Source organism: Acanthochromis polyacanthus, chromosome 3, assembly GCF_021347895.1.
Source record: "Acanthochromis polyacanthus isolate Apoly-LR-REF ecotype Palm Island chromosome 3, KAUST_Apoly_ChrSc, whole genome shotgun sequence".
Classification (NCBI taxonomy): Eukaryota; Metazoa; Chordata; class Actinopteri; family Pomacentridae; genus Acanthochromis; species Acanthochromis polyacanthus.
The window spans coordinates 7,347,840-7,372,743 of NC_067115.1; the positions used below are offsets into that span (position 1 = coordinate 7,347,840).

A 24,904-nucleotide genomic window follows, 5' to 3' on the forward strand; every position below is an offset into this window, starting at 1 on the left:
GCTGCCATCAGTGAAAGATGCTTACACAATCTGCCTGGTAATGAGGGGATGTTTAAGCAGGTTATTACCATTAAAAATCCAAATGGAAAATAAAGAAGCAGACCTGATTGTGAAGTTAATGCGGCGTGGACACATTTTACAGCCGCTTTCAATCTCTCATAGATAAACCGGTAGATCACTTTAATTAGACAACGTGTTAATTGACTGCAGGTCCTGGGGTGTGATGTGTCAACATTAGTCTCCATCAATGACGACGTCCTCCAGGCTCGACGTGACACTGAGAATGATTGAGGGCGTGTGCATGTTCAGTGTCTGTTATTTTTGGGTGTTTGTGTGCAAGTTTGTGACCCAGTGCATGCATGTGAATGTGAGACAGAAGAAGCAGTGAGCAGAGAGGAAACCCAGCGTGCGGTCCGTCTTTTCGCCATGGTCTGACATTATTACATCGCCTGGCCGCTCTCCGTGGATTCACCCGTGTTTGGGAAATGGCAAGGGACATCGGCATTACAAGGTATCGCACTTGGCTCAGGAAAAAAAGGTCAAGATGCAGCCTTCCTCTGAGACTTGGAATCCACAGTCCAATATTCTTTAAGTCATGGATGTTCAAACTGTGCACAGCAAGAAGACGGCAGCGGGAAGCAGCAGCCTGAAGTTTTCTCTTAATAAGAACTGAATTAAATCTGACATCAATTTAATTAAAACACCTCTACTTCTCTGGAGCTCATACTTTCTCCATGAGACTTCCAGGATCAGCAGCCATGACTAAAAAACGTGAAGTGGTGACGAGGCGGCTTCCTTCAGCAGCTGCAACAATCATACATGAAGCATAATGAGGCCATTATGTTTTGCCCGACGCAGCCTTTAAAGCCTTTTGTACGAACAGTTGGGTTTCTACTTTATACTTCACAAGCTTCAAAGCCTTTTAGCGGCCTGATGTGATCGTGGATCTCGGCGTCGTGCTGCAGGAGCAGGTGGAATGTATCTTGATTGGATGGCTTTCTGAATAGCCTCCTTAATGTGACTGCGTTTCTGCGCCCAGCAGAGTTTTAGCATTATGTGACACTTCTAAGTGCATCCGGTGACCTTTAGTAGGAGTTATAAAATGCTAAAATTGTGCTGACCCAGTTAGCTTGGGGTAAAGAGAGCGAGGAGCTCAGGTCTTTGTGGATGCAGGCGCGATTCTTCTAGTTGGATTTAAAATTATGTTTTTTGCAACAGAATCTCTCCTTCCGATTGAAAATCTTCTTTATTCTGAATAGCTAAAACCACATAAAGCTTTTAGAAATGCAATCTGAGCTACCTTACAGTATGTGACTCATCCTATAGATGGAATTTTGAAAGCTTTAGACATACTGCGAGCGCTTCAAGCGACATAACAGGCTTTTAAAACCACACTGGAAAGAATCGGAGGTCACAAGCGAGCATGAGGCCGCACCCGACTGTTTGGGAGCTGCAGCCAAGATGTCTAAGCTCTGGAAGCAAGTCAAGGCCCATTTTCCATTCATGTTTTGTGGCACATGGCCTCTTGCCACAACATCATACTTCGACTGCAAGAAAAAAAAAGCCAAGAAAACAGGGGGAGAGAAATTTGTAGACACTAATTAGAGCAGGATTAGGGGAGAAGGAGGGAGGATAGATGGAGGGATAAGACAGCCAAGGCTTGCTGGAAGGGCTACATTATTTATGATATTCTACTCTTTTTTTTTCCCTCCCATCCTTCCTGAAGAGCAGACGGCCACCAGGGCGGAGGGAGAGGGGAAGAAAAGAAACAACTTTATAATGTATTAGCATCAGTAATTTAGCCTGAGGGGTGAGATGGGCTGATGGAAAGTGAGTGGGAACATGACCTGCCTCCACATCCTAAATCACCTTCCCTCTCTGCAGAAACTGAATGTTACACCATTCTGTCCTTATTAGTGGCTTTTTTTTTTTTTTTTTTTGCACAATGGTTGCTGCATATAATGACCATAAACCACAAATATCAGCCAGCTGGGTTGATAAAGTATTCTGCTGGAACATTTCTGCAAGATGTCAGATTGTTTCAGCCTCTTTATCGACCTCTGCTCTGCGAGAATCCTGCTGCAAAACCGAGCTTCGGCTTCTCATACAAGCCTGGAACATGTGCTTGTGTGACATTTCTGCCTTCAAATGCTGCTCAGGAGAGTCGGCATGTGTTCCTTGGCTCCTCGAGAGGGATTTGAGAATTTCAAACGCAACACAGTCGGCTCAATTGATGGCTCGCCAGATAAGGATGACCTGCCTCCGTGTGGGTTCTCTCCACTTTAAAGACCACTCCAGTCAAGCCCACGCCAGCACCTTATGCTAATTTCCTGCAGCCCTCATCGAATGACAACAAAGAGAGGGAGAACATGAAACAAACATCAAGGGGGTTAAAAATGTGGCAGCTGAAAAGCCCTGAGTTGCTGATACTTACAGCCACTTTATTCTTAAAGCTACAATATTATTTTGATTACAGCAGAGGCGATCTCCAGCTTTTCCAAGAGGAGATGAACGTTTCACTCAAGAGAGGCGCCTGCAGAAGCTAGATCCATTTTGCATTCAAGCTGTCAGTCACAAAGCCATTATGCTCATGACTGCTGAGGCGGAGAGGTTTCACCGCCTTCAAAAAAAAAACAAACAAAAAAAAACACACACACACCAGGAAAAGGAGTTGTCACGTCGCTGAAGGAACGCGTCCTCAGAATTATGTTCATGAATATTATAAATGACAGTTTGTCTCAACGTGGCCACGGCTGCAGTGCCAGTTAATATCTGGGGCTGAGGCTTTGACATAACCTGCAGGAGCCTGAGGCAGATGTGAAGTCACAGGCGGCCAGTCGGACAGGTACAGTGAGAGTGCATTAGCCCTGTGTACATGCCTCAGAGGACATGCCGCCACCATCGCTGCTGCCACAGCAGCGTCAATCCTCCCACAGGTAGTCGCAGAACAAGACACGGCCGACCGACCCGGCAGAAATAAGACTGAGAAAAGCCCCTGGACCAAAGAAGGTTGTGAATTTAGGGTCGATGTTGTGGCCAGTGGAGCAAACAGCTCAGCAGTCGCCTGGCTGAGATTCATTTACATTTATATTTCAGGATTTTAGTCGGGAGGAGTTAAGATCATGAAGGTGGGGGGGGGATCTGGGACGCTGCATAAAGGTCAGTGGAGCTGGAGCTTCGGAAACACACCCGAATGAGATTTCAGCATTTTGTCAGGACTTTCAGAAACACTCAGGACCATTGGAATGATTCATATTCTGATCTGCCACCTCTGAGGTCGTCACATGTTTAAGTTCTTACAGCTGCAAACATGTTGTCTAACATCTGGAGAACACGATTCACAGGATGGATGTCTGGACCACCAAACATCTAGAATAAAATGTTTGAACATATATGTTCACATTGTGATCGCAGTAATATTTCAATTAAATGTTCAGCCTTAGTTTTCAGCACGAGGGGATCATCTGTACATAGTCTGGATTCATAGTTTCAAATGTACTGCTTTTAAAGACATTCTGGCCGCTACACTAAGAAATTCCTTTCCAACAGCAGAAGTAGGACTGAAAGATATGATAAAAATAAAAAATAATAATAACGATGAAAAATGAGTCACAATTTAAGGGAGGATGGTAATTTTTACATTTCTTTTCAAAATATAATAAAACAGATGTTTCTTGCAATATATGTTCCACAAAACAAAATTTAGTTACTTTTCTTGGAATTCTATGTAGTTTTATTCATATAGCACCAATTCAAAACAGAAGCCATCACCAGGCATGAAATAAAGTAAAGACCTTAAACAAATATAACAAACAAACAAATCCAACAGTTTCCTTTTGGTTTCCATTGACCAGAACTAAGCCACAGTTGCCTAATTCTTCATTTTGACAGTAGAAACGTTTAGATGAAGAAAGCCATACTCAAACCCCAGCGCACATACACAGACATGTTAAAAACCTTTAGACAGCCCATAATACTAAGTCAAGAATCCAAAACATGTCTCTACCAAGGCAATTTCATAATGAAATATGATATAACCTTTAGAAAAAGGTCACAGAAAACAACCATTAAAAAGACTTTGAAGCAAATTCGTAGGATACATTTTTGATTGATGCACGTTAGGACTCGCACTGTCCCGTGCGATCACTGACGCTGATGACTTTTGGGATCTATGTTTCAGCTGATGAGAAAGACCAAATTGAACATCCCATAATATGTCCTGCAGCTAGTATAACTCCACTGAAACCATCTTACCTGACCACGGAGCTGCTGGTGCTTGACGTCGTCTTCCAGGTGATGTTTGAAAAGTTTCTCCTCCAGAAACCGGAGCAGGTTTGTTCGCATTTTATCCACAAAGTGTTGCTCCGATATAAACAATATAAATCCATGTTTGCGGAAGTTTCGCTGCTCCTCCGGTTCGTACTTCGTGGTTTAACTGGAAACACCTGCTGCCTGTCCGCTGCTCGGCTCTCCGGACTCCGTTTCATGTAAACTCCGAGTTTTTCGTCATATGTCCCCAGTTTGTTTCTGTACATTTTCTTAGTTTGGGTAGAAATTAGTCCGTTTTAATCGTCGGTTAACATCATTTTAGCTAGCACGCGTTGCTGTTGTAATCAAATCAAACAACGGCAGGTGTGCTATGTTGACAAGTTGGTGACGTGTTTCCGCCTTTTAGCCTGCGGATTAATAAAGTCGGTCTAAAAAATTTTTTTTTCCAAAATTTGCATCCATATAGTGTACTGTGTATGTATATATACACTACCAGTCAAAGGTTTGGACACAACTTCTCATTTAATAGTTTTTCTTTGTTGCATTGTCACCATTATGTTATTGCGGAGAGTCGCCAAATCTGGCAACCCAGTTGTTTGCAGGTCTTAACGGGACGTTCCATATTTGAAGCCTTCACCTTTGTCTCCTGCATGAAAAACACAACTGTCCGGAGTGTTTTTATGAATTCTATGAATTAGTTGTGTTACCATATTCCTAATTTTTAGCTGCCTTGGAAGAACTGGCTTGGCAAAGAACACAACAAACCAAAAATACACACTGGAAATTAAAGTGCAGTCCAGGCTCAGACTGTACAAATATTTACACCCAAACAAACTGAGAACTTCTACAATCTGCTGTCGGACTGCCAGCGTGATGTTAGTCATAGAGCTGCAAGGTCATAAAATAATAATTAAAAAAAAAAACATACATAATAAATCCAAAAATGATGACAGACATTTTTTGCACACAGCAACTCTGGATCATATGACACAGGCAAAGATGAAGTCAATGTGCAATCAAAAAGTTCTAAGACTGCATAAAATCAAAACCTTATTGAAATTTGGCCACCATCCCTGGTGATACTCTGCTCCTGGTGCTCCTGCAACATTTGTAACGTTTCCTAGAAGTCCCATTATATAAACATGTCAAGCAGCATCTGTCATGAGCTGAATCTCCTAAATGGTGTAAAAACAGCAACATTTCAACTTGAATTTCATTTTGGGGACCAAAAAGAAGTCACCGGGAGCTGAATGTGTTGAGCAGGGCAGCTGGAGAGCAATAAGTTCTGTTCATGAGTGCCAAAAATCCTCCCTTAGATACTTCAGGACGTTCCAGTAGAACTCCAACCCTGGGGATGATGTTATGGTCCACAACTGTGGAAATGTTGAAGAAAAAAGAGGAACATCCTCCTGGTGCACCCAAACTGGTGCATCTTCTCTGGTTTTGGAAACTGTGGCACTGTTTCGTCTCTTGATGGTAGCTGCAGACCATTCTGTGGTCACCATGATGATCCTCCACATAAACTTTGGATCATCTAGCTGCTGACTGAAACAGAATGAGACGTCTTGTACCTGCCATAAAAACCTGAACATCCTGACTCCTGGCAGTTACTGCTTGCATATGTTACATACACTCAGCTGTAACATGTTCCTTGTATGTGCACCACAAACGGTCTTGCAACTTTTTGATCACCCTTTATAGAGCATGGTGTTCTTTTTGTACACTGTTGTCCCATTTAGAGGAAAACTGACAATGAAATGAGGCATATTTTCAGGTGGACCTATCTGGTCACTGGCAAATTGCTACTATGTGAGTTCTCAGTCTGGTTTCAAAAGCCCAAAATGGCTTTGGTGAAATTCCAAACTCAAGCCTTCAAAGCTATCCACAAACCTTTGGGTGACATCATGATGGCTACATCCATCTTTACATACACAATGCTTAGGGAGTATTCGTGCAAACCTCTGAGCACCTGCTGAAGCCTTTTTAAAACCCCTGACCTCCTTTCTGTTGATATATGCTGCACTTAAAAGGTCACTGTTCAGATTATAGCAAATACCAAACAGACAAAATGAGATTTTTACTTCCTTTATTTGAACTCACTCCCTCAACCACAGTTGTAGATTTTATGTTATTTATTCAAAGAACTGTGTTTGTCCCTTTAATAATAACATAAAAGAAACAAAGGGCTGCAATTTGAGGAACTACTGTAACATTTACTCATTGTGCATGAAAGATAAGACATTTCGACACAAAGTCAATGCAGGCAGTGTACAAATTGATGCCTAAAAATGTACTAGAATTCAGGAAATGAATACTTTCATACTCAGAATTTCTTAGATCAGGGCCCTCGGACATTTTATTCATGTTAAAACCAAATCTCCACCCTTTTACAATGCCTGGAACTACAAAGAACGACTTGGTTAGAGAATGGTCATCATGGTTTAAAAAACCTGCTTGGTCAAAGTTAAGAACAACCAATGTCATATTTAAAGAAGTACTACTTGGTTCAGTTTAGAATGAGACTATTAAAGAATAAAAGAATGGTTCAGGTAAAGCCAACCAAGTAGAAACTAGAGCTACTAGCTATTTATACTTTATCAGTCAGACCAATTTTGTGAGCAAAAGGCTTCTTAAGCGGTGGTTTATTTCCTACTGTATGAGACTAAAATAAACATGTTTAGGTTATGGACCAAACAAGGTAAGAAGATCATTTGGCACCATTTTTGACACTTTTAGCAACCAAACAACTAAATGGAGAAACACTTATTAGCCGCCACAAAACTATTTGCCCTTTGAAAAATGATCGCTGAAGACAAATTTAATTGTAAATTTGGAGAAAATTCTATTCAAAGTGGAAAGAAATTGACTGTCTCCAGTGATTATCTTAGTGGAGCAAACAACCCAAACCTCATTCCCTATGTGCAATAAGCCCATGTGGCCACAAGAGGTCATTTGTTGGAGATCTGGAGGTCATTGTTGTACCAGGACTTTGTGGAACCTTGAAGGCTGACAGACTGAGAACATGAGGTGAAAGACAAGCAACAGATGTCCCCATCTGGAATAAACTTCAGCTCAACCTCGAGGCCAGAATGATGCCTCAGGAGGCTCCTAGTGTCGAACCAAACAACCGGTTGTTGTCATGTTTCTGTTGTCTCTGAATCATTAGGTCACATGAAAAATGTTTGGGCCCAACCTGAAGCTGGTCATCCATCCAACCAGTTAGTCCTCCATTAGCCAGCCTCTAATTCTAACTAACTACTGCCAGAGTGAAGTCAGATGCCTCGCAGCTCACTCTCTCTTTCCTGCTCCTCCATTCATCACCAGAACGAGTACCGATGAAGATTAAGTAGCAGATCTCCTCTCTTGAGGATGCTCTGGAGGCCAGGCCTGACTTTATTCCTTATTTTACCACGAAAGAAGAAGAAAAGCCTTTGAAATAGAGGCCTCAGTCTTCAAGATAATTATTAAAGATTTAGAGCTGAGGGGCAGCGGCACACGATAACCTCCTCACCCCCTCCATCCAGCACACACTCATGCAGCCACACAAACACAGTCCACAGCACAGCGCCTCAGTCTTCACTGCGGGTTAAAAAACAAGTTCATGCACCATGTCATAATCAGCTCAGACAAGACTGAATATGTGGGGTTTTTCTCTCTTTTTTTCCAATGGAATAAAGCGAGAGTAGCAGCCACAACAACAAATTAAGCTCATGAAGCCACAAAGAAGAGGCCATCGGCTTCCTGTGAGCTCACATGCTTCTGTAAATGACTTTGATTCATTTTGTCTCATTATTCTCCTCCTACGAGGGCCCACTTGTGTAAGAGGGGACAAATCCTCGACCATTTCATGAGCTCTAATGTGGCCTGTGTCATTTCAAAGACAAGTAAGTGTTTCAGTGAGAACTATTTACAGCTGTTGCAAAGATTTACACATTATGGCAGCAGGCTGCCAAGGTCTTTGACCTGCACTAATTTTGTGACAAAGCTCACATGTAGTCCTGCTGCACACAGAGATAACATTAATACTGCAAGTTTGAATCTTAAATTGAGTGTCTTGTATCCTTGAAGTGTTTACAAATTAATTTCTTTCAAATAAATGCTCATAAATTAGATGTTTAGAAAAACAAAAACAGACACAGACATCTCCTCCTTGGTGATAATGCATATGGGGTTAAGACTAAACCTCCAAACACCCCCTTTGGAAAGCCTGTGGTAATGCAGCAAGGGAGAGCATCTTGAGATTTGCAACACACTGGCTGCAGCACACCTTAGCTTGGACTAAATATTACATTTAAAGGAATAAATCACTCCTAAACTGTCAATAAAACTAAAATTAATTCACCTTTTTAGGTATTCAGTTCGATAAACTCCTAAATTCAAGGAAAGGCAGAAGAGTCGACTCATAATCTAAAGAATTTAAGGGCTTATTGGAGATTGAACAATAATTTATGACTCCCTCCTTCCCCGCTCAATTAATGTGGATGAAAAAAGCTCGCATCAGTTGGGAGGAATGAATCATGCATTTGCATATCTCAGATTCACTGCAAATAAATCATAAATATGTTTCCCCTTTTAAGGCTATAAATCACGACAAAACTAAATATTAAACTGACAAATCGCTGCGCATGCCAGCGGAGAAGCGCACGTTTGGATAAGAGCAGGAGGGACGTCTGAGTTGACGGGGAGATTCGTGCGTAATTTTCTGAGGAGAGTCAAAGGTCGCAGCGGAATAACCTCAGATCCACTGCGCTGCGCTGCTCTGGCATTTAAGGAACAGTGTGCGTCAGTGCGCATCCAGTGCACCTGTTAACACTGAACCCAAACTCAGTGGCACGACAGAGCACCGAGGCTCTGCTCTGTGCGTCACGGAGTTTATTCTCTCAAAATGTCTCCAAAATCTCCAGTCAGAGCTGAGCAGCCGGAGGGGAGAGAAGGAAGCGGCTGTACTTACGCTGCTGTTCTGTCCGGACCAGTAGACCACCGCGTGGTTGTGCGCAGAGTCCCCAGTCAGAGAGAAAGTGCTACTGGTGAGCTTCGGCTCGTCTTGCCGGTTATTCCCTCTCCCTTCGTCCCTGCTCCACCTGAACTCGGACCTGCCCTGCCGGTGTCCGTCCAACATAGAGCTCCGATCTTCCGGAGCGCCAGCGTCCACACCAGCCCGCCCACTCCACCCGCTCTCGCTCAACTCGGCAAACTCAGGACCGCCGCTCCTCTTGGCTCTCCGGAGCGCAGCGTCCTCAGCGGTCTCCGGCTGGCCGCCTCCACCGTGCTGACTCTGCCCAGCGGATCCGGGTGTACCTCCCTGCGCTCTAACTCCATCCAAACTGACCTCTTCGGGGGACTGCTCTCCGTCTATTCCGGTATTCAGCTCGGTAACCCCGAGTTCGCGAAACTCTACTCGGATGTTTCTGAGGCTGGCCGGCTCCTGTGTCGGGTCGGCAGGTATGCCCAGCTGTAATTCCTCCAGGTGAAGTTGAACCGGCGAAGGGCAAGATGCGCAAGTTATCTCCGCCTTGGCATGTTGTAGGGTGTGAGCGGCCACCATCAGCCAGATACCCAGGGACAAGTGCAAGGCTGGGCAGAAGCCAGCCCAAGTCTCCATCGCTGACAGAGATTTGGGGAGGTGGAGGGGGTGAAGGACGGCTGGAGACCTTATCCTACACCTTTACTCCCGTCTCTCAGGTCGATGTGGAGCAAACTGCCGCCTCGATTGTCCGTCTGCGTGTTTTTTGGGGGAGGAGGAAAGAAAAAGTGCTCTTCAGCGAAACTGTTCACGTCCAAGGATCTTTGGTCGGGAAAAGCCACCACACAGGAGGGAGGAGCTGTAACGCAGCCAGCTGCCGAGTGTGCGTCCGGAAGAGACAGTGGGAGAGAGAGGGAGAGAGGGGGGGAGACTGAGAGAGAGAGAGGCGGAGAGACACCGGGAGAGAGCGGGGAGAGAGAGGCGCTGTCCGCGGTGCTGAGTCTCCTCCTGCTCTTTGAAGTACTTTAGATCCGAGCAGCACAGAATCTCCACTGTGAGCCTCGTCTCATCAACACTCTGATAAATGACTGTAAAATACACATAAACACACATAAATTTTAGCAGCAGAGCAGCCATTCTCCATAATTGGGTTAAAAATTATAGTAATCTGGTGCTTTTTTTGCTGGTAAAACTCAACGCCTGAATCGAACTATTCAGAAAACATAAGATGTCAAATAGAAAAAAATGAACAAGATAAAGTAGCAAAGTGTAAATATTGGTATCGACACCCTGTAATGTTATTAGTGATGTGACCTTTACTTCAGTAATTTATATATTAAGGACTAAATCCTACAAAAATAGAAAATACAATTTTTCTTGACTATAATATTAAGGACTCCACAGTGGTATTAAGGAGAATAAACTGATGGATGTAATAACATACTGTAGCTTAGACCCTACAGTATTAGAAATAAACCCAACTAATATAAATATTAAGGGTAAAATTCTACAATATTTATAATTATTCAGACTTTGAGCCTCCTCTCATCAACACTGTGATTAACAACTGTAAAAAACAACAACAACAACAACATATCAATACATGTAAATTCTAACAGCACAGTAGCGATTCTCCAAAATAAAGTTGAAAACTGCAAAATTCTGATGGTTTTGTTACAGAAAGCACTTTTTTAAAAAATAATTTGCTTCAGTCAGATTTTCCTTAGTAGTTCGTCTTTTCATGATTGTTGATGCAGTGTTTTAAAAAAGTAATTAATTCCACAACAGAATTGTTAGTAACACAAATAAATAAAAATTTTACCTGCAATTGTGTATTTCAAGACAAAATATGAATATTTTGAAAGTAAAAACAAAACTAATTGAAATGCTCCAACAAATTATAAATAAACATGAAAAGTCCTCTTTACTTGAGCAGAACTGCCAAATGAAACTTTATCGCTATACTGTCTAGTTTGCAGTCAGATTTCACTGCTAAATATGACTAGCATTAGCTACATTCAGTAGAACAACATATCCTATCGACTGTATCAGCAGGTGTAGAAAAACTCTGTGCATGAATCCACTGTTGGTAATATCACAGCTGAAAGTATTCACAGATTCACTGGTTTAGTGCAATTTCTTTGTTAAAGACATGGAATTCACCTTGAATTATCCTCTAGCATACATTTTCAACTATTTGAAATTCTCAAGGCATATTTAGTAGGTAGAACTCTGGAATTCAAGGAGAAGAAAATGAAGTTATCAGGCAAGTTTTTTATCACGTTACTTAAACTTGAATTTTGTTCAAAATCAACTAACATTAAAATTTAGGTTGACATTGCACACAATATTAAAATATTGAAACAAAATATATTAAGCTGATAAAACATTATGTCAACACAATTTATCAAAACAATGGTTGCTGCATAAAGTGTTTATCTAAATCATTAAATCCTAAATTTTATCTTGTAATTATTCATTTATTAAAGAAGTAGCAATAGGGTGTATACATTTTTTAGAGTGTAATATGCATATATCTAGCTTTGCCATGTTGTTTATTTAGTCATATTTACCAGTATGACTGTAAATATATAAACGTGGCCATTACATTTGGATTAAAAACACGCACATAAACCAAAAATCAAGATTATCGGCTGGCATTGTGGTGGCTAAAATACACTTTTTACAGTGCAGGGTTGAGATCTGCCAACTTAGTTTGACATTTTAAATGCACAAAGCACTAAAAGATCAAAAACATGAAGAATAAAGAATAAGCAAGTGACATTTTTATGGACTAACTAAATCAGGAATTTTAGTTTGAATTACACACAGTAATAAGTTGTGTTAATTACCAGCAATATTTTATGAACACAACCTTTCAAAAATAATGTTTGCAACTTCAACAGCTAAATCATTAATGCAGAGGTTTTCAGGTTGAGCCATATCATTCACTCCCAAAGAGAAGTCATTTTGCATCTTGGAATATGTTCGCACACAGTCACCCAAGACTGTGCAGCGTGCCATCAATGCAAAATTTGGAAAAATTTCACTAACTGGCAAACAAATTTGGACTTGGTACCAAAAATTTAAAGAGGAAGGCTGCTTATGCAGGACTAAAGGATCTGGTAGACCATCGTCAACATCAGCATATTTCAAGACGCAAAATGACTTCTCTTTGGGACTGAACGGCATGGCTTAACATGAAAACAGAACAAAAACAAAACATTAAATCTTGATCTGTTTCTATACATTCTGTGAAAAATTGAGGTTATTTCAACAAGAATTGCCAAAATGATTGGCCTGCGAAATGATGTCAATTTTTTGGGACACCCTGTATTTACCAAATGCCAGTAAATTTATGGATTGCATTTTGAATGAAAGCATTAAAAATGACCAAAATGCATACAAAAGAATAATCTCATACAGCATTTTGTGGTTTTGCTCAGTTTTAGACAAAGTTAGAAGAAAAAAACACTCCAATGAAGACTCTTTGGATCCCAACCCTAAATATCCTTCAACAACTGCATTTACTTTAGAAACTTCTCAAACAATGAGGCTCACTGAAAACTGAGTTTATAACAAACACTTTTCCAACAAGCTCACACCTCTGAATATTTGGATACACTATTAAACAGTCAACTGTGCTGCTATTTCTGCCAAGAGATTCTCAAAACCAATAATATTAACAATGATTCTAATAATAGTCTGTAACAAAGTGGAGGAAATAATAAAATAATCACATTTACTGTTACACAACCATGTAGGCTGCAGCCTTCACTGGTCACTGCTGCCTATTTGTCCACACTCAGCACCTGCCAATCTGTCTGTCACACAAAACATAATATGAGGATTTAAAAACAGGACCGGGTCAGTCTGTCAGTGTTGGTGGGTGGGAGGTGGAGGGAGGAGGGCTGGAGCTGGCGTTGGAGGCTCCTCCGGGAGGCAGAACACTCACTGATGGATTGGGGAGAATTGGCAGGGAGTTGCACCACTCCTCGGGGGGAAATAAGGCAGCGCCTGGAGGCATGAGAGAGGCAGGGAGTGGGGGAGGAGAGGGGAGGGATACTGTTCATTCTGCACATCAAGGACTCAGAGATGCTGATAGAAAACATGCATGTACGTAGGAGGCAGTTTTCAGGGGGTTGTCTGCGAATCTAAGTGCAGTTATTCATTAGCGATTTAGCATGTTGCGTCCTTGTCTATCGACTTGACTGCCCACAAATTGCCCATCAGGGAGAATTCTGCAGACTCTGTCTGCATTTCAACAAATTCCCAATCATATCACTGTGAAAAAGACAGCTGCAGAATAAGCACAGGCATTAAAAATATCAGCTGAAGGAACCGGTGCGCTACCGAGTAATCTGATTCCTTTGCATTGCCACAGAGCTGGTGCACATTTCACCCAAAGAGACCTCAGGAAATATATTCTATATTTTTACTATTGCAGTGTATCAGATGACAGTTTGAAATATCTTTTCTGGTTTGGTTCACTCTCAGCTCTCATTGCATGGAACTTCAAACCAGCACAATGAGTCATTTGTGCAAGAAGTTTAATATCAAAAGGGAAGAATAAAAAATACATAAAAGTGAGAACAATAATTAGAGAATTTAAAAATGAGCAGCTTTAGGTAAGATAAGATGTCATTTGGAGCGGCTGTGGCTCAGGTGGTAGAGCGGGTCGTCCAATGATCAAAGGGTTGGCGGTTCGATTCCCGCTCTTGCCTAGTCATGTGCTGCATGCCGAAGTTTCCTTGGGCAAGATTCTGAACCCCGAATTGCCTACCAGTGGCTGTTCCACTGGTGTGTGAATGTATACTGACTGATGTTGCAGGTTGATTAGCAACCTGCACATTAGTGCGAATGTGTGTCTGGGTGAATGGGAGCAATTGTTGTAAAAGCGCTTTGAGTGCTCTGATGAGTAGGAAAGTGCTATATAAGAGCATGGAGTTTGCATGTTCTCCCTGTGCGTGCATTGGTTTTCTCCGGGCACTCCGGCTTCCTCCCACAGTCCAAAAATATGTAGAGGTTAACTGATTATTCTAAATTGCCCGTAGGTGTGAATGTGAGTGTGATTGTATATGTAGCCCTGCGACCTGTCCATGGTGTCCCCTGCCTTCGCCCCAAGTCAGCTGGGATAGGCTCCAGCCCCCCGTGACCTCTCTTAAAATGTGTCTTAATGGCAACGCTCAAGTTTGAATTTCATTTTAAGAAAGAATACGAAGTTGCAGGGAAAGAAATCTGGTTAGTTAGGCAGATGGACAGTGACGGTTGTGTTGTTGGTCAAAAAAAAGAAAAAAAACGCAACCACATGACATCCCACCACAGTTCATGTGATTTGTCCTGAATGTACTCTAAACTGGAAAAAGAAAATATTCCCAAGATTAATATGAAGAATAGCAAAGAATTAACATCTTGCATAAGCTGCAAATAGCAACTGATTAGCTTAGCATAAGGCTACAGTTACTGGTCCCAACAAAGGAAATCCAACATTTAGCCCAATTCAAACAGAGAAAGTTTTAGCACAAAGACAAACCAAACAAGAAATCCTGTGTTCAGTCATATCTTGTCATCTTTGGACAGAGGCAGGATGGCTGCATGACCTCAACTATGGTTGCTAAGTCCATCCCCATACTTATATCAAAGAGTTGCATCAATCTTTGTACTTAACATGCCAAAATGTTTGAGAACTGCTAGAGGTCATGCTTGGCACCATTCCTCCCCTAAAAGGACTACAACCATCACACAAGAAAAACTCCAAGCAGCTCAGATCAACAATGAGACGGTGACTGTATGCCAGGACTGAATTATTTCACAGAGACATATAATGAGATTTTAATGAAAGTGAATGAAACTTCTCATCTCTGGTGATGCTGCTATTCATCAATTACTGTGCCTTACTAATGGAGTGGAAATTATTAATCCCTTTTAACGATAAATCAAATGGAATTCCTCAAATCAATCAGCATCCAAGTAAGATGTATTTTGTATCTCGGGGGGTAAAAAAAGAAGAGAAAAAAACGAGCCGAGCACATTTTGTCCCTCAGAGAATCATCTTTACCATCAGTGTGGCCTGGTGCTCAGAGATCACCGGAGGAAGTGTCCTTGAGCAAGACACTTCATTCATCTGTGAATCAGGGTCTGCAGCTGAACCGCCCATTGTCCTCCCTGCAGCTGGAAACTTCACGCCAATGAAGTGTCGCTATCTTATACTATTAAATAATTTAAAAACCGCCTTTCAGTCTGATGCACTTGAGTTGTGAACATCACGTTTTCTCACAACTTTATGCAGTGAAAGAGTTAGTGGGTGTTAATGAGTCATTGTTTTGCATTCATGGAAAATTTAGAAAAAAATACTAATTGGGATGCCTGATAGAAAAACTTTCAGAATGTCTGTTCTTCTGTGAAAAATCTGCAGGCAAAATATTTGAATTTTAAATATTTAATCTTATTTCTCAGAATTGAGGTAAAATAGAAAACCTATAACCAAAATACAACCAACAAGTGGATACTGAAACAGTCTTTTATAAACACAAGTAGTTAAATGTAAATATAAAGAATCAGTTTATAATATAACCTCTTGACATTACATGTTGGGTAATAAAAACTTGACACATTAATGGCAATACAAGTTTTGTTGTTTGTTTTTTTTTTTTTAAACCTGTAGTTTGTTTTGTTTTGTTTTTTTGGTCCATAGACTGTATAGAAAAAAAGTAGAGTAGCCTTTAGTTTTCAAAAGTGAAGCGTTAAAGCATGCCTTCTTTCTAACATCCAGCAGGGGGCAACTTCTCTGGTTGAAAATTGTATAGAAGTCTATGAGAAAATGACTGTACTTCTCAACTGATTTGTTACCAGACTACGGTCTCATCTGCTAGTTTCAAGTCTACTTCAACACAGCATGATGTTTATTTGATAAATTGAGGTCCCATTTAGAGGAAGATAGACAATAAAGCTGAATATGTTTTGAGATGCTTCTCCAGTCAGATGTACTCGTAGTATTTCATGTTCGGTTTCAAAATACAAAGAAGGCTATAGTCAAATTCCAAACTAGATAGTTACGTTCCAGCACTGGTGACCTTAGTATTTATTACATTCACTCAACTGCTGTACTTATGAACAATTTTGAGGTATTTCTATTTTCAGTTTTCTTCTGCCTTATGCTTCAACTCCACTGCATATCAAAGAGAGGTATGTTATCTTAATTCTCAGAATTAGGCATAATAGTTGACCCTTCTTTTAAACTTTGACTACCAACAAAATACTAAACCATTCCCTTAATTATAGAAAAATGAGAAAAGGAAGCAACTTCTCACTTGATTTATTACCTCAGCAAACACTTTCTTAGAACATCTGTGGTCTCAGGTCCCCTCTAATATAGAATGTTTTTAATGTAGTAAATTATGGTCCCATTTATAGAAAAAGAGACAATAATGCAGAGTATGTCTGAGAGTGCCTGTGTTGTTATTGGGTTGTCCAGTCAGATCCTACCATTGATCATCATGTCCAAGTTTTATGTACAGTCTATAATAATATGCCGGTTTAATTTGCACTTTAGAAGTTATAGGGAACTCAAACCTATGCAGCTACAACAACAATATGTAACAACAACAACACATGTAATAATTTATCAGTCAGAGGGACCACACCTGGGCTTTTACTGACACTTTATCTGTAGCTTGCTGCTGTGTGCTTTCACTGACTTATTCATGCAGTACTTTAACTCATGGTGGAGTGTTTTTACACTGTTGTGTTCGCGTGCGTTGCACTCCCACATTAGCTGCTGTCTTTTTAATCTAAAGATGGTCTCATGAAGGCACAAGGGGCCTATTTTTTTGCCCTTTTCGTCTCATTGATCACCACAGGTCAAGTCAAGAAGGCGAGTTGCATAATCAGCTATTTATTTTAACACCAGACAACATGAAGTAAAAGCAGTTTAAAGTGCTGAATGACTTGCTGTCAGTTAAGAGTCTGATTTCAGCACGTAGCTGTAAGTTGATGATTCAGATCGCAGGAATTTAGCCTTGACTTCAAAACAGAAACTGCTAGCATAACAGGGGCCAACACAGTGGTACTCGGCTGAGCTGTCAGAGCAAAACATTGAAGTGACAAGAAGCGAGCGTTCAACACCCCAGACCTCTCGAGAACACGATCAGACTTGACCACTGAGAGGAAAACGCAGTGACATTTGCGTGGGTGGATGTTGTCACAGGTTGTGGTGGAGGATGTTTCCATCAGATACTGGAGATCTCTGTTGGACAGAAGAAAGACCAAATGTTAATACTTTAGCACGCACCATTTATGCAGTTTATTGGTAGATGATGCAATTCATGCTGGAGTTTACTTTTTCATACTGTCAAATGATCGATTAATATTTTTTTGTGATTTTACGAGATATTTACTGGTATTTAACAAAACAGGGAAACTCTGTAAAACAGTCACATCAATCCTTAGTAACCAAACATAATTTAATGGTAAATATATGTAAAATAATGACATTTTTGCATCTGGATATTATTTGCACTTTGGGCATGTTTTTCTCTTCTTTTTTGTTGTTTTTGACAGTAAACCTGTAACTTCATATTTAATATTTTTCTGTGATTTTATTACATATCTATAATTTAACAAAATAAGGCACATCTGTAAGATAACAGTTTTTAAAAATGCTATTTTTCTATCCTTAATAGACATACATTGTCTTTCAAATAATGGCAAACATCTGTTTTTACACCAGCTTATCATCTTTTTACACCATAAATCCTCCTCACTCTCACAGTGTCACTCATCTCAAAAATGTATTATCAGTGTGATTACTGATGAGGTCATTGCTGCCAGCTTGTCTTGTTATTTAAATTAGTTTTCCTGGTAAACTGCAGCTCCCACACAGACATCCAAGAAAAGCCTGTCAACCCAGTGAGCATGTAAAAGAGAAAGAAAAAAATAAGCCAGCACTGTTATTCAGCACAACAGTCCATTAAAAGCCAATAATTCAATCAGTTGTTCTTCAAAGTGGTGCAAATTGAAGTTTGCTTTACGACCAGTGAATGATGCTCGGATGCGTTAATGAATTCTGATTCTTTATAAAGCAGAGTCTCGTAAAGAAACCAACTGTGTACTTAAGCAAACCTTTTCACATAAATCCAGACTGATGGTGATTGTGTCAGTCTCCTGAAGAACAGCTGAAGGTTACAGAGAAAGAACATGTAAGGAATAAAACCTCTTTCAAAGAATTTGAAGTGATGTGATGAAGAATCACCATTGTCACTGGTCAAATCACTGGCCTTCAGCAGCGGAGCTCCCTTCACTGTGATGTCAGCTGTGATCCACACACACACTCCAGTGATAAAACCATTAAAATATTCTCACAAAACCATGAAAAAAATAACAGAGACGGCTTAGTCAGATGATTTACTATAAAGTAAGTTGAGTCCTGAGTTATTAAAGGTTCATTGGATGTTACGTGAGCTGCAGGATTTCAGACCAAAGTAAACGAGCACATCAATTAAAAAAGAAACACAAGACTATCATTAGCCATGCTAGCATTGTAAAATTTATACAGTGGTCATCATGATTTGTTGTCAGCTTCAGCAACGTTGTCTTCACTTTACTTGTCTCATGTTTGTTCTGCTTTTTGTGTCTCTCCACAGTTTTTCGGACTGAAGTGGAACAATGTGTAGAAACAGACACATGAAGAACACGGCCTGAAACAGACACAAGTGGGGAAGAAGCAGAGGAGAGCCTCAAAATAGCGGTAACAACAGTCACTCTGATCTGGAAAGAAAAAACATGAAGATGAAGTTAAATTCTTTGGATTTTTTTTGGCACATTATTTAAATGCTGGAGTGCACTTTTACTTTTCTGACACAGCGTGAGGTCAGCCTGTCTGTTTACAAGCACAGGGAGGACCAACAGTTTCAAAGGGAGGGGCTCACATGCATGATCACACAAAAGCATGCAAGAAAAATTCAGTAACATGCACAAACATACATTACCATGCACTAAATTACAATAACATACCCTAACACATGCTAACATACATGCACTAACACACCAACATACACTAAGATGTACTAACTGACACTATCACGCAATAAGGCACACTAACATGCACTACATTAACATAAAATAGCATGCAAACATATAGTTACATAACATGCGCCAACGTGCACTAAAATTCACTAACATGAACTAGCATACAACTAAACAAAAATGAAAAACAAAAAACTATTGAAATTCATGTGGATATGAAAGTTTTTCTTAAAAACAATAGAATAGTTTAAGGAGAGATTTAAAAATAGTGATAGAATCAGCAGGAACATGAACATTATTCTCTACTAATGATCCTTTTACTCTGACAGTTGTTTGCTGCTATCATAATACAAAATTGCTGTTCAAAATTTGACATGTTGCAAATTTAACCCAATGTACAGTGTTTGTCATGGTTTCACAGCTCAGACTAGTAACAGACTGAACTAAATGCAGTCTGAGCTGATGCTGAATGTTGGTTTGCCAGTTGTTTAACGTACTTTCAGACCTTCATTTACTGCTCTACATCCTGAAATCTATTTAAATGATTCTTTAAAGATAAAAAAAGGTTAAATCATGCTTTAATTATAATAATTTCATAGCATCTGCTTGTGTTATGAAACACATACTGTATATAACATATACTCTAACCTGCCTGTGCACTAATCGTCCTGCTGAATTGTTCTGAATCAATACAGGCAGGGGACACAGTAAACAGTCTGCAGCCTGGGGAATCAAGCACTGTCAGGAAACATGTGACATTTGGATGAAGCTCCAGTGGGTTTTGTGGCACATCAAGCTGAAAGGTCAAGCTATGATAGAGAGTCCTTGGACACGCAACTGTAATTGACCTTTTCCTTTGATAGTAGGCCACAGATTGACACACTTCTATAGGGGCCCGGCGTCATTCACCGCCGTTCAAACATAATTAGTCAAGTTGCTTTGGGAGTCATTAAGTAAAGTCAGTATTTAGTACAGAGCTCGTCGCTTGTGACTGAAGCCAGACAATGGCTTTGTGAGAGTTTGGTGATGTATTTCCTGCCAGTAATACATTTGAATTTGACAAGAAGATGTTTCATAGTTGGTTGTTTTTCTAAATGTTAATATGATTTTAGATTTTTCTTTTTTCATCAGATTACGCAGGCTTCCAGCCTCATATTGCGCCGTTATCTCATGATCTACAAGTATCATTCTGCACTATTTACCTTTTGATTTCTGTGCCTTAGCAACTTGTCAAACTGGCATCAATGAATTTCTACTGTGTGAATGTAGATTGCAGCAATGTTGCCACATTATTTTCGCTTTGCATGTGAGAACGAGCCTCAAATTAGCCGCAGTTTAATGAAAGAGTTTCTGCTTTAATGTAACGCCAGTCAAAGCTGACCAGCTGTCACTCATGTGTTCTCTGAACGGAAGCTGCTGCAGCATCCTGAGTGTAGATCAGCCACAGCTTGGAGGGAAAATACCGATCAGATCCTGTCTGCTGCTGCAGCCGAGGCAACGAGACGATGACTGTGAGCAAATAGGATGCTGAGAGTTTGAAGAGATGGAAGCGATAGAAGTATATTTTGCAGCACTTATAGAAATCGTCTGCTTTATGGACCTCTTTTTCATGCTAGATGTTATTTTCTCACAAAGTTTCATGGTCACGGTTGTCAAAACAGCTTTTTGTAAGTGTCTGTAGAAAGATTGCCGAAAAGAACAGTAATAGATGACAATGTCTGTTTTCTGTCAAAGTACGTGGTCAGATTAAAGCTGCTGTCCGGAGTTTGAATCGCAGCGTCTCCCAGAACATTGTTGGTCCCACCCTCCCTCCCTCTGATTTCGCCCCTTTATTTGTGCACGTGCGCAGTACATGAGAGAAGTGCCCGGAGTGCTGCAGCATCTTGCCTGTTTTGCTGTTTTCCCCTCTTCTACATTTAGTACATTTAGTAAATAATAAAGGAATTACGTTAGAATGCTGTATTGAGTCTAACTTGTCCTAATACCAAAATAACATGAATCTGCTAGGACGAATTAGTAAAGTTTCAATATGTGATTACACTCGTGTATCCCTCTCAATGACGTTGTTTATCAGACTTAGTGCATTTACGCGTGTATATGTGTTAGATTGTTTATTTATTTCTATCTAGAGTTCAGAATTGCATGACTCCTCTGACGAAGAGTATGTCCCAGACGCCCCAACATCTTCCTCCAGAGGTCGGGCATCTAAACGAAGCCGTCAGGCGGGCTATGGAGGCCGTGGTCGGGGAGCGATGCGAGCACCCCGAGCCAAAAAACGTCCTGCAGTCTCTTGGCCTGACAAGCCGTGGGATTGGTAACTTTTCTGGAAGTTGCTGATCCCTGATGCTCTCTCCTCCACAAGCAAAACAAATGTGCGCGCGGTTGCGTAGTGCGTAGCTCGCCCACCTCTGCATGGGCTTGCTTGCTGTGCGTGTAACCGTTGATTGACAGCATGACAAAGCTGAAGCTCGAACTTGATTGGTCAGCAGCAACCGGCGCTTTTTGGAATAACATGAGGGTCTATGAGAGGAAGGCGGAGCTCAGGAATAAATTTTCATATCGCGTTATTCTAACTTTATATTATAGTATCGAACTAGACTAACACATTTAAGCTTTGTTAAAAAATGATACATAGATTGAAAACAAACGCAAACTCCGGACAGCAGCTTTAAAGGAGAACACAGGTGAAGCAGGTCAGATTAACTCTAAATCACACTATACCTGGTTATAGGCTGGCCTGGGCCACATAAACACAGTAATTCCAGATTAAACCCACTGTATTTGTCATAAATAAGTCTGTATTTAAATAACAGTTTCTTTCCAGTACAACTTTTAAAAAACAACAACATACTACTGCAGCATAGATGGTCAATGTCAAATGTGAAGGAACGAGAAAAGAGCAGTCAAAGATTTAGTTTTGGCTAATTAACAATGAGGAGCATCACTTTTTTTGAGCAATATTGTTGGTCAAAATGTACCCCGGTTTGTTTAAAAGAAAAAAGAAAAAGAAAACATGTTGTTAAAAAAAGACTAACATTTCTGCAGTTTTCCAAAGAAAACTGATTTTTAATTTTGAATCAGTTTAAAAGTTTGTTTTTGTGTGACTGAACAAGCACAGAAATTAGCCCTTTGAAAGAAACACTTTGCAAACTTAGCTTTTACTGATCATTATAGCTGATGTCTGGGAGGTGAAAAGGGCTGAAGGATGTTTATCAGACCTGCAGATTCATTAGTTCTATGTCCACAGCTCCTCTTATCCATGGACACAGGGGAATTTTATCATTCTGCCATGAACAGGTCTCTGTCTTTGCAGTAACAACAATTTTTCGGGGCATCCTTGCTGTCTTTCTGCCTTCATCCTTGCAGCCTCACACATGCCTGGATGGAGAGGCAAAATGCAGCTCGTAAAATGTGAATTTAATTGCAAGACACTGCAGACAAGAGTATCTGTAACCAAAACACCTCACTGAACGGATATCAGCTTATCAATTGAAGCTAAACTTTTCCGATGTTTCCTAATGCATCACATGTGGGCTACAGTAGACACTAGCTTGGTGACTGTGCACAGAGAAGCTTCTAGTCTCCATCAGTTACTGCAATGCAGCAGCTCGTTTCAAAAAGTGCTATAAGGGGTTCTACTGTCACATATACCCAGGCTTTATCTGCATAAGCTGTTTTTTATGAGCTTTTTGAACCTCAGTGTCAGTCATGTCACGCATTTAATTGTGGGAAACCCAAACTGTGATAGTGATTAATATTTTACTAGTTGTGCGACCAAACAATTGATGCAGCATTCTTTCTTTTGCAAACAAACCTTCTTTTTCAGTGTTTTTCTCTCCTGTTCCTGCCCATTTTTCTGTGCACATGCGAAGCCGTCTGTCTACAAACTCCACGTCTTTACAGTAAAGACAACAAACCTCTTAAATCAAGGTACATTGTGGTCAGGCAGACATCATACATTAGTCATTGAAAATAAGCCTGACCTTGCTTAACTTGCACAGTTTGATGCTAAAACATTATGCTATGTAGCCCTAAGATACATTGTAAATTCACTACTTCTGTCACACAAGCATCATGAAAAGGACATTGATCTCTCGTATATCTGCATCTGCTATAAGTAGTGCTATTAGTTCCAGTCTTAACAGTACAACTAAATAAATCAGTGGAATACAAGCTGATAGCAACTGTGATTTGCATAGTGTTTAATAGACCCTCCAGAAAAACGCGATTATGCGATCGCATGAATTCCCGCATTAATCACCAAAATGCCACTGATTATGCGGGGGTCAATTATTTCCCAAAAGGCCGCATAATCCGTACAAGAATCTCACATTTCCACGAAAAAAAGAGAAATATGCGGGTCCCGCTTGATTTCACTTCCGTATAAAATGAGAAAACTATAACCAATATAAATGGAGTTGTGAGTGAGTTTTTATGTGACGCCCGGCCTGACGTCATCAGTTCACGCATTCACACACACACACTAGAAGCACGAGCTGATGCGGAGCGCAGCGACAGTGTTGCCAACTTAGCGACTTTCTCGCTAAATCTGGCGACTTTCCAAAGCGTTCTAGCGACTTTTGTCATTTGTCAAAAGTGACCAGCCACAAATTTAGCGACTTTTTCTGCCGTTTTGGAGACTGACAGGAAAACTCGGATCATTCTGCAGTTACTGTCCTCAACAAGCAGCAGATGCTGCTGTGAGCTTCTCCCCCTCTCAAAGCACAGGCTGTCAGTCCAGTAACCCTGCAGCAGTCCCAGTGTCTGATTAGAGGACACATCCCTCCACGGCCAGACAGCAGGTGAATCGCGCATATTTTTGCATATTTCACAACTATTCGCATACTTTGCAACTTTCCGCAATTTCCCCACATAAAATGGCATAAAAACCCTGCATATTTATTTGCATAATCAAGGATTTTAGCCCGCATAATCACAGATTTTTGCCCGCGGTTTTCTGGAGGGTCTAGTTTAACCAGAGGAGACATAATTTAATCGACTTTCATTTCACATTGCATGGTTGGAAAGACGACTGTTTTTTTTTTTTTAACAAATGGCTTAGGAAAACTGTATTGAGTTACTAATTCTATGCACTAAAATAGTTTTTAGGGGCAGCATGGCTCAATGGGTAGAGTGGTTGTTTTGCAACCGGAGAGTTCGATCCTTGTCCTGGAGAGCTCATGTCAACGTGTCCCTGAGCAAGATGCTGAACCCCTAACTGCTCCTGATGAGCCGTGGTTAGCGCCTTGCATGGCAGCTTCCCCCATCAGTATGTGATAGCAATTTCGTTGTACACTATATAATGACAATAAAGGTATTCTTCTTCTTTTTGGTGAATCGTCTGTAGGTGAAAAAGTTAATGTCGTTTCATTTGTTACGCTGCAGCTTTTCCAGGCTGAGTGTTTGAGTTCACAACATGTTAGTGAGGATTTATTAGCACTAATTACATGTGCAGTGTTATTATACAGACATGCAACACTTATGATAGCTCACTGAGTTGTGAGTGTAATGGTCACTTTAATTCAAACCAAGTGAAAGTCAGAGCACATCTCACCTTTGATTATAGAGTCCTTTTTGCTCTTTTTTTCTCCCCCATTTAAGTTAACTTAAATACTTGACATTGTGACTCCCGAGTTCACTTATCACTTG

The 24,904-nt window shown here is 40.6% G+C and overlaps 1 protein-coding gene across 1 annotated transcript in view; it reads right to left on the reverse strand.

The window, feature by feature from the left end:
- sorcs3a (sortilin related VPS10 domain containing receptor 3a) overlaps positions 1 to 10,256 on the reverse strand; it is a 307,833-nt gene extending 297,577 nt beyond the window's left edge. Inside the window, exon 1 of the mRNA XM_051945511.1 lies at positions 9,221 to 10,256. Within this exon, the coding sequence (XP_051801471.1) occupies positions 9,221 to 9,871 (651 nt within the window). The 5' untranslated portion in view covers positions 9,872 to 10,256. The remainder of the gene's footprint in view (positions 1 to 9,220) is intronic.
- Positions 10,257 to 24,904: the final 14,648 nt, after the last annotated feature.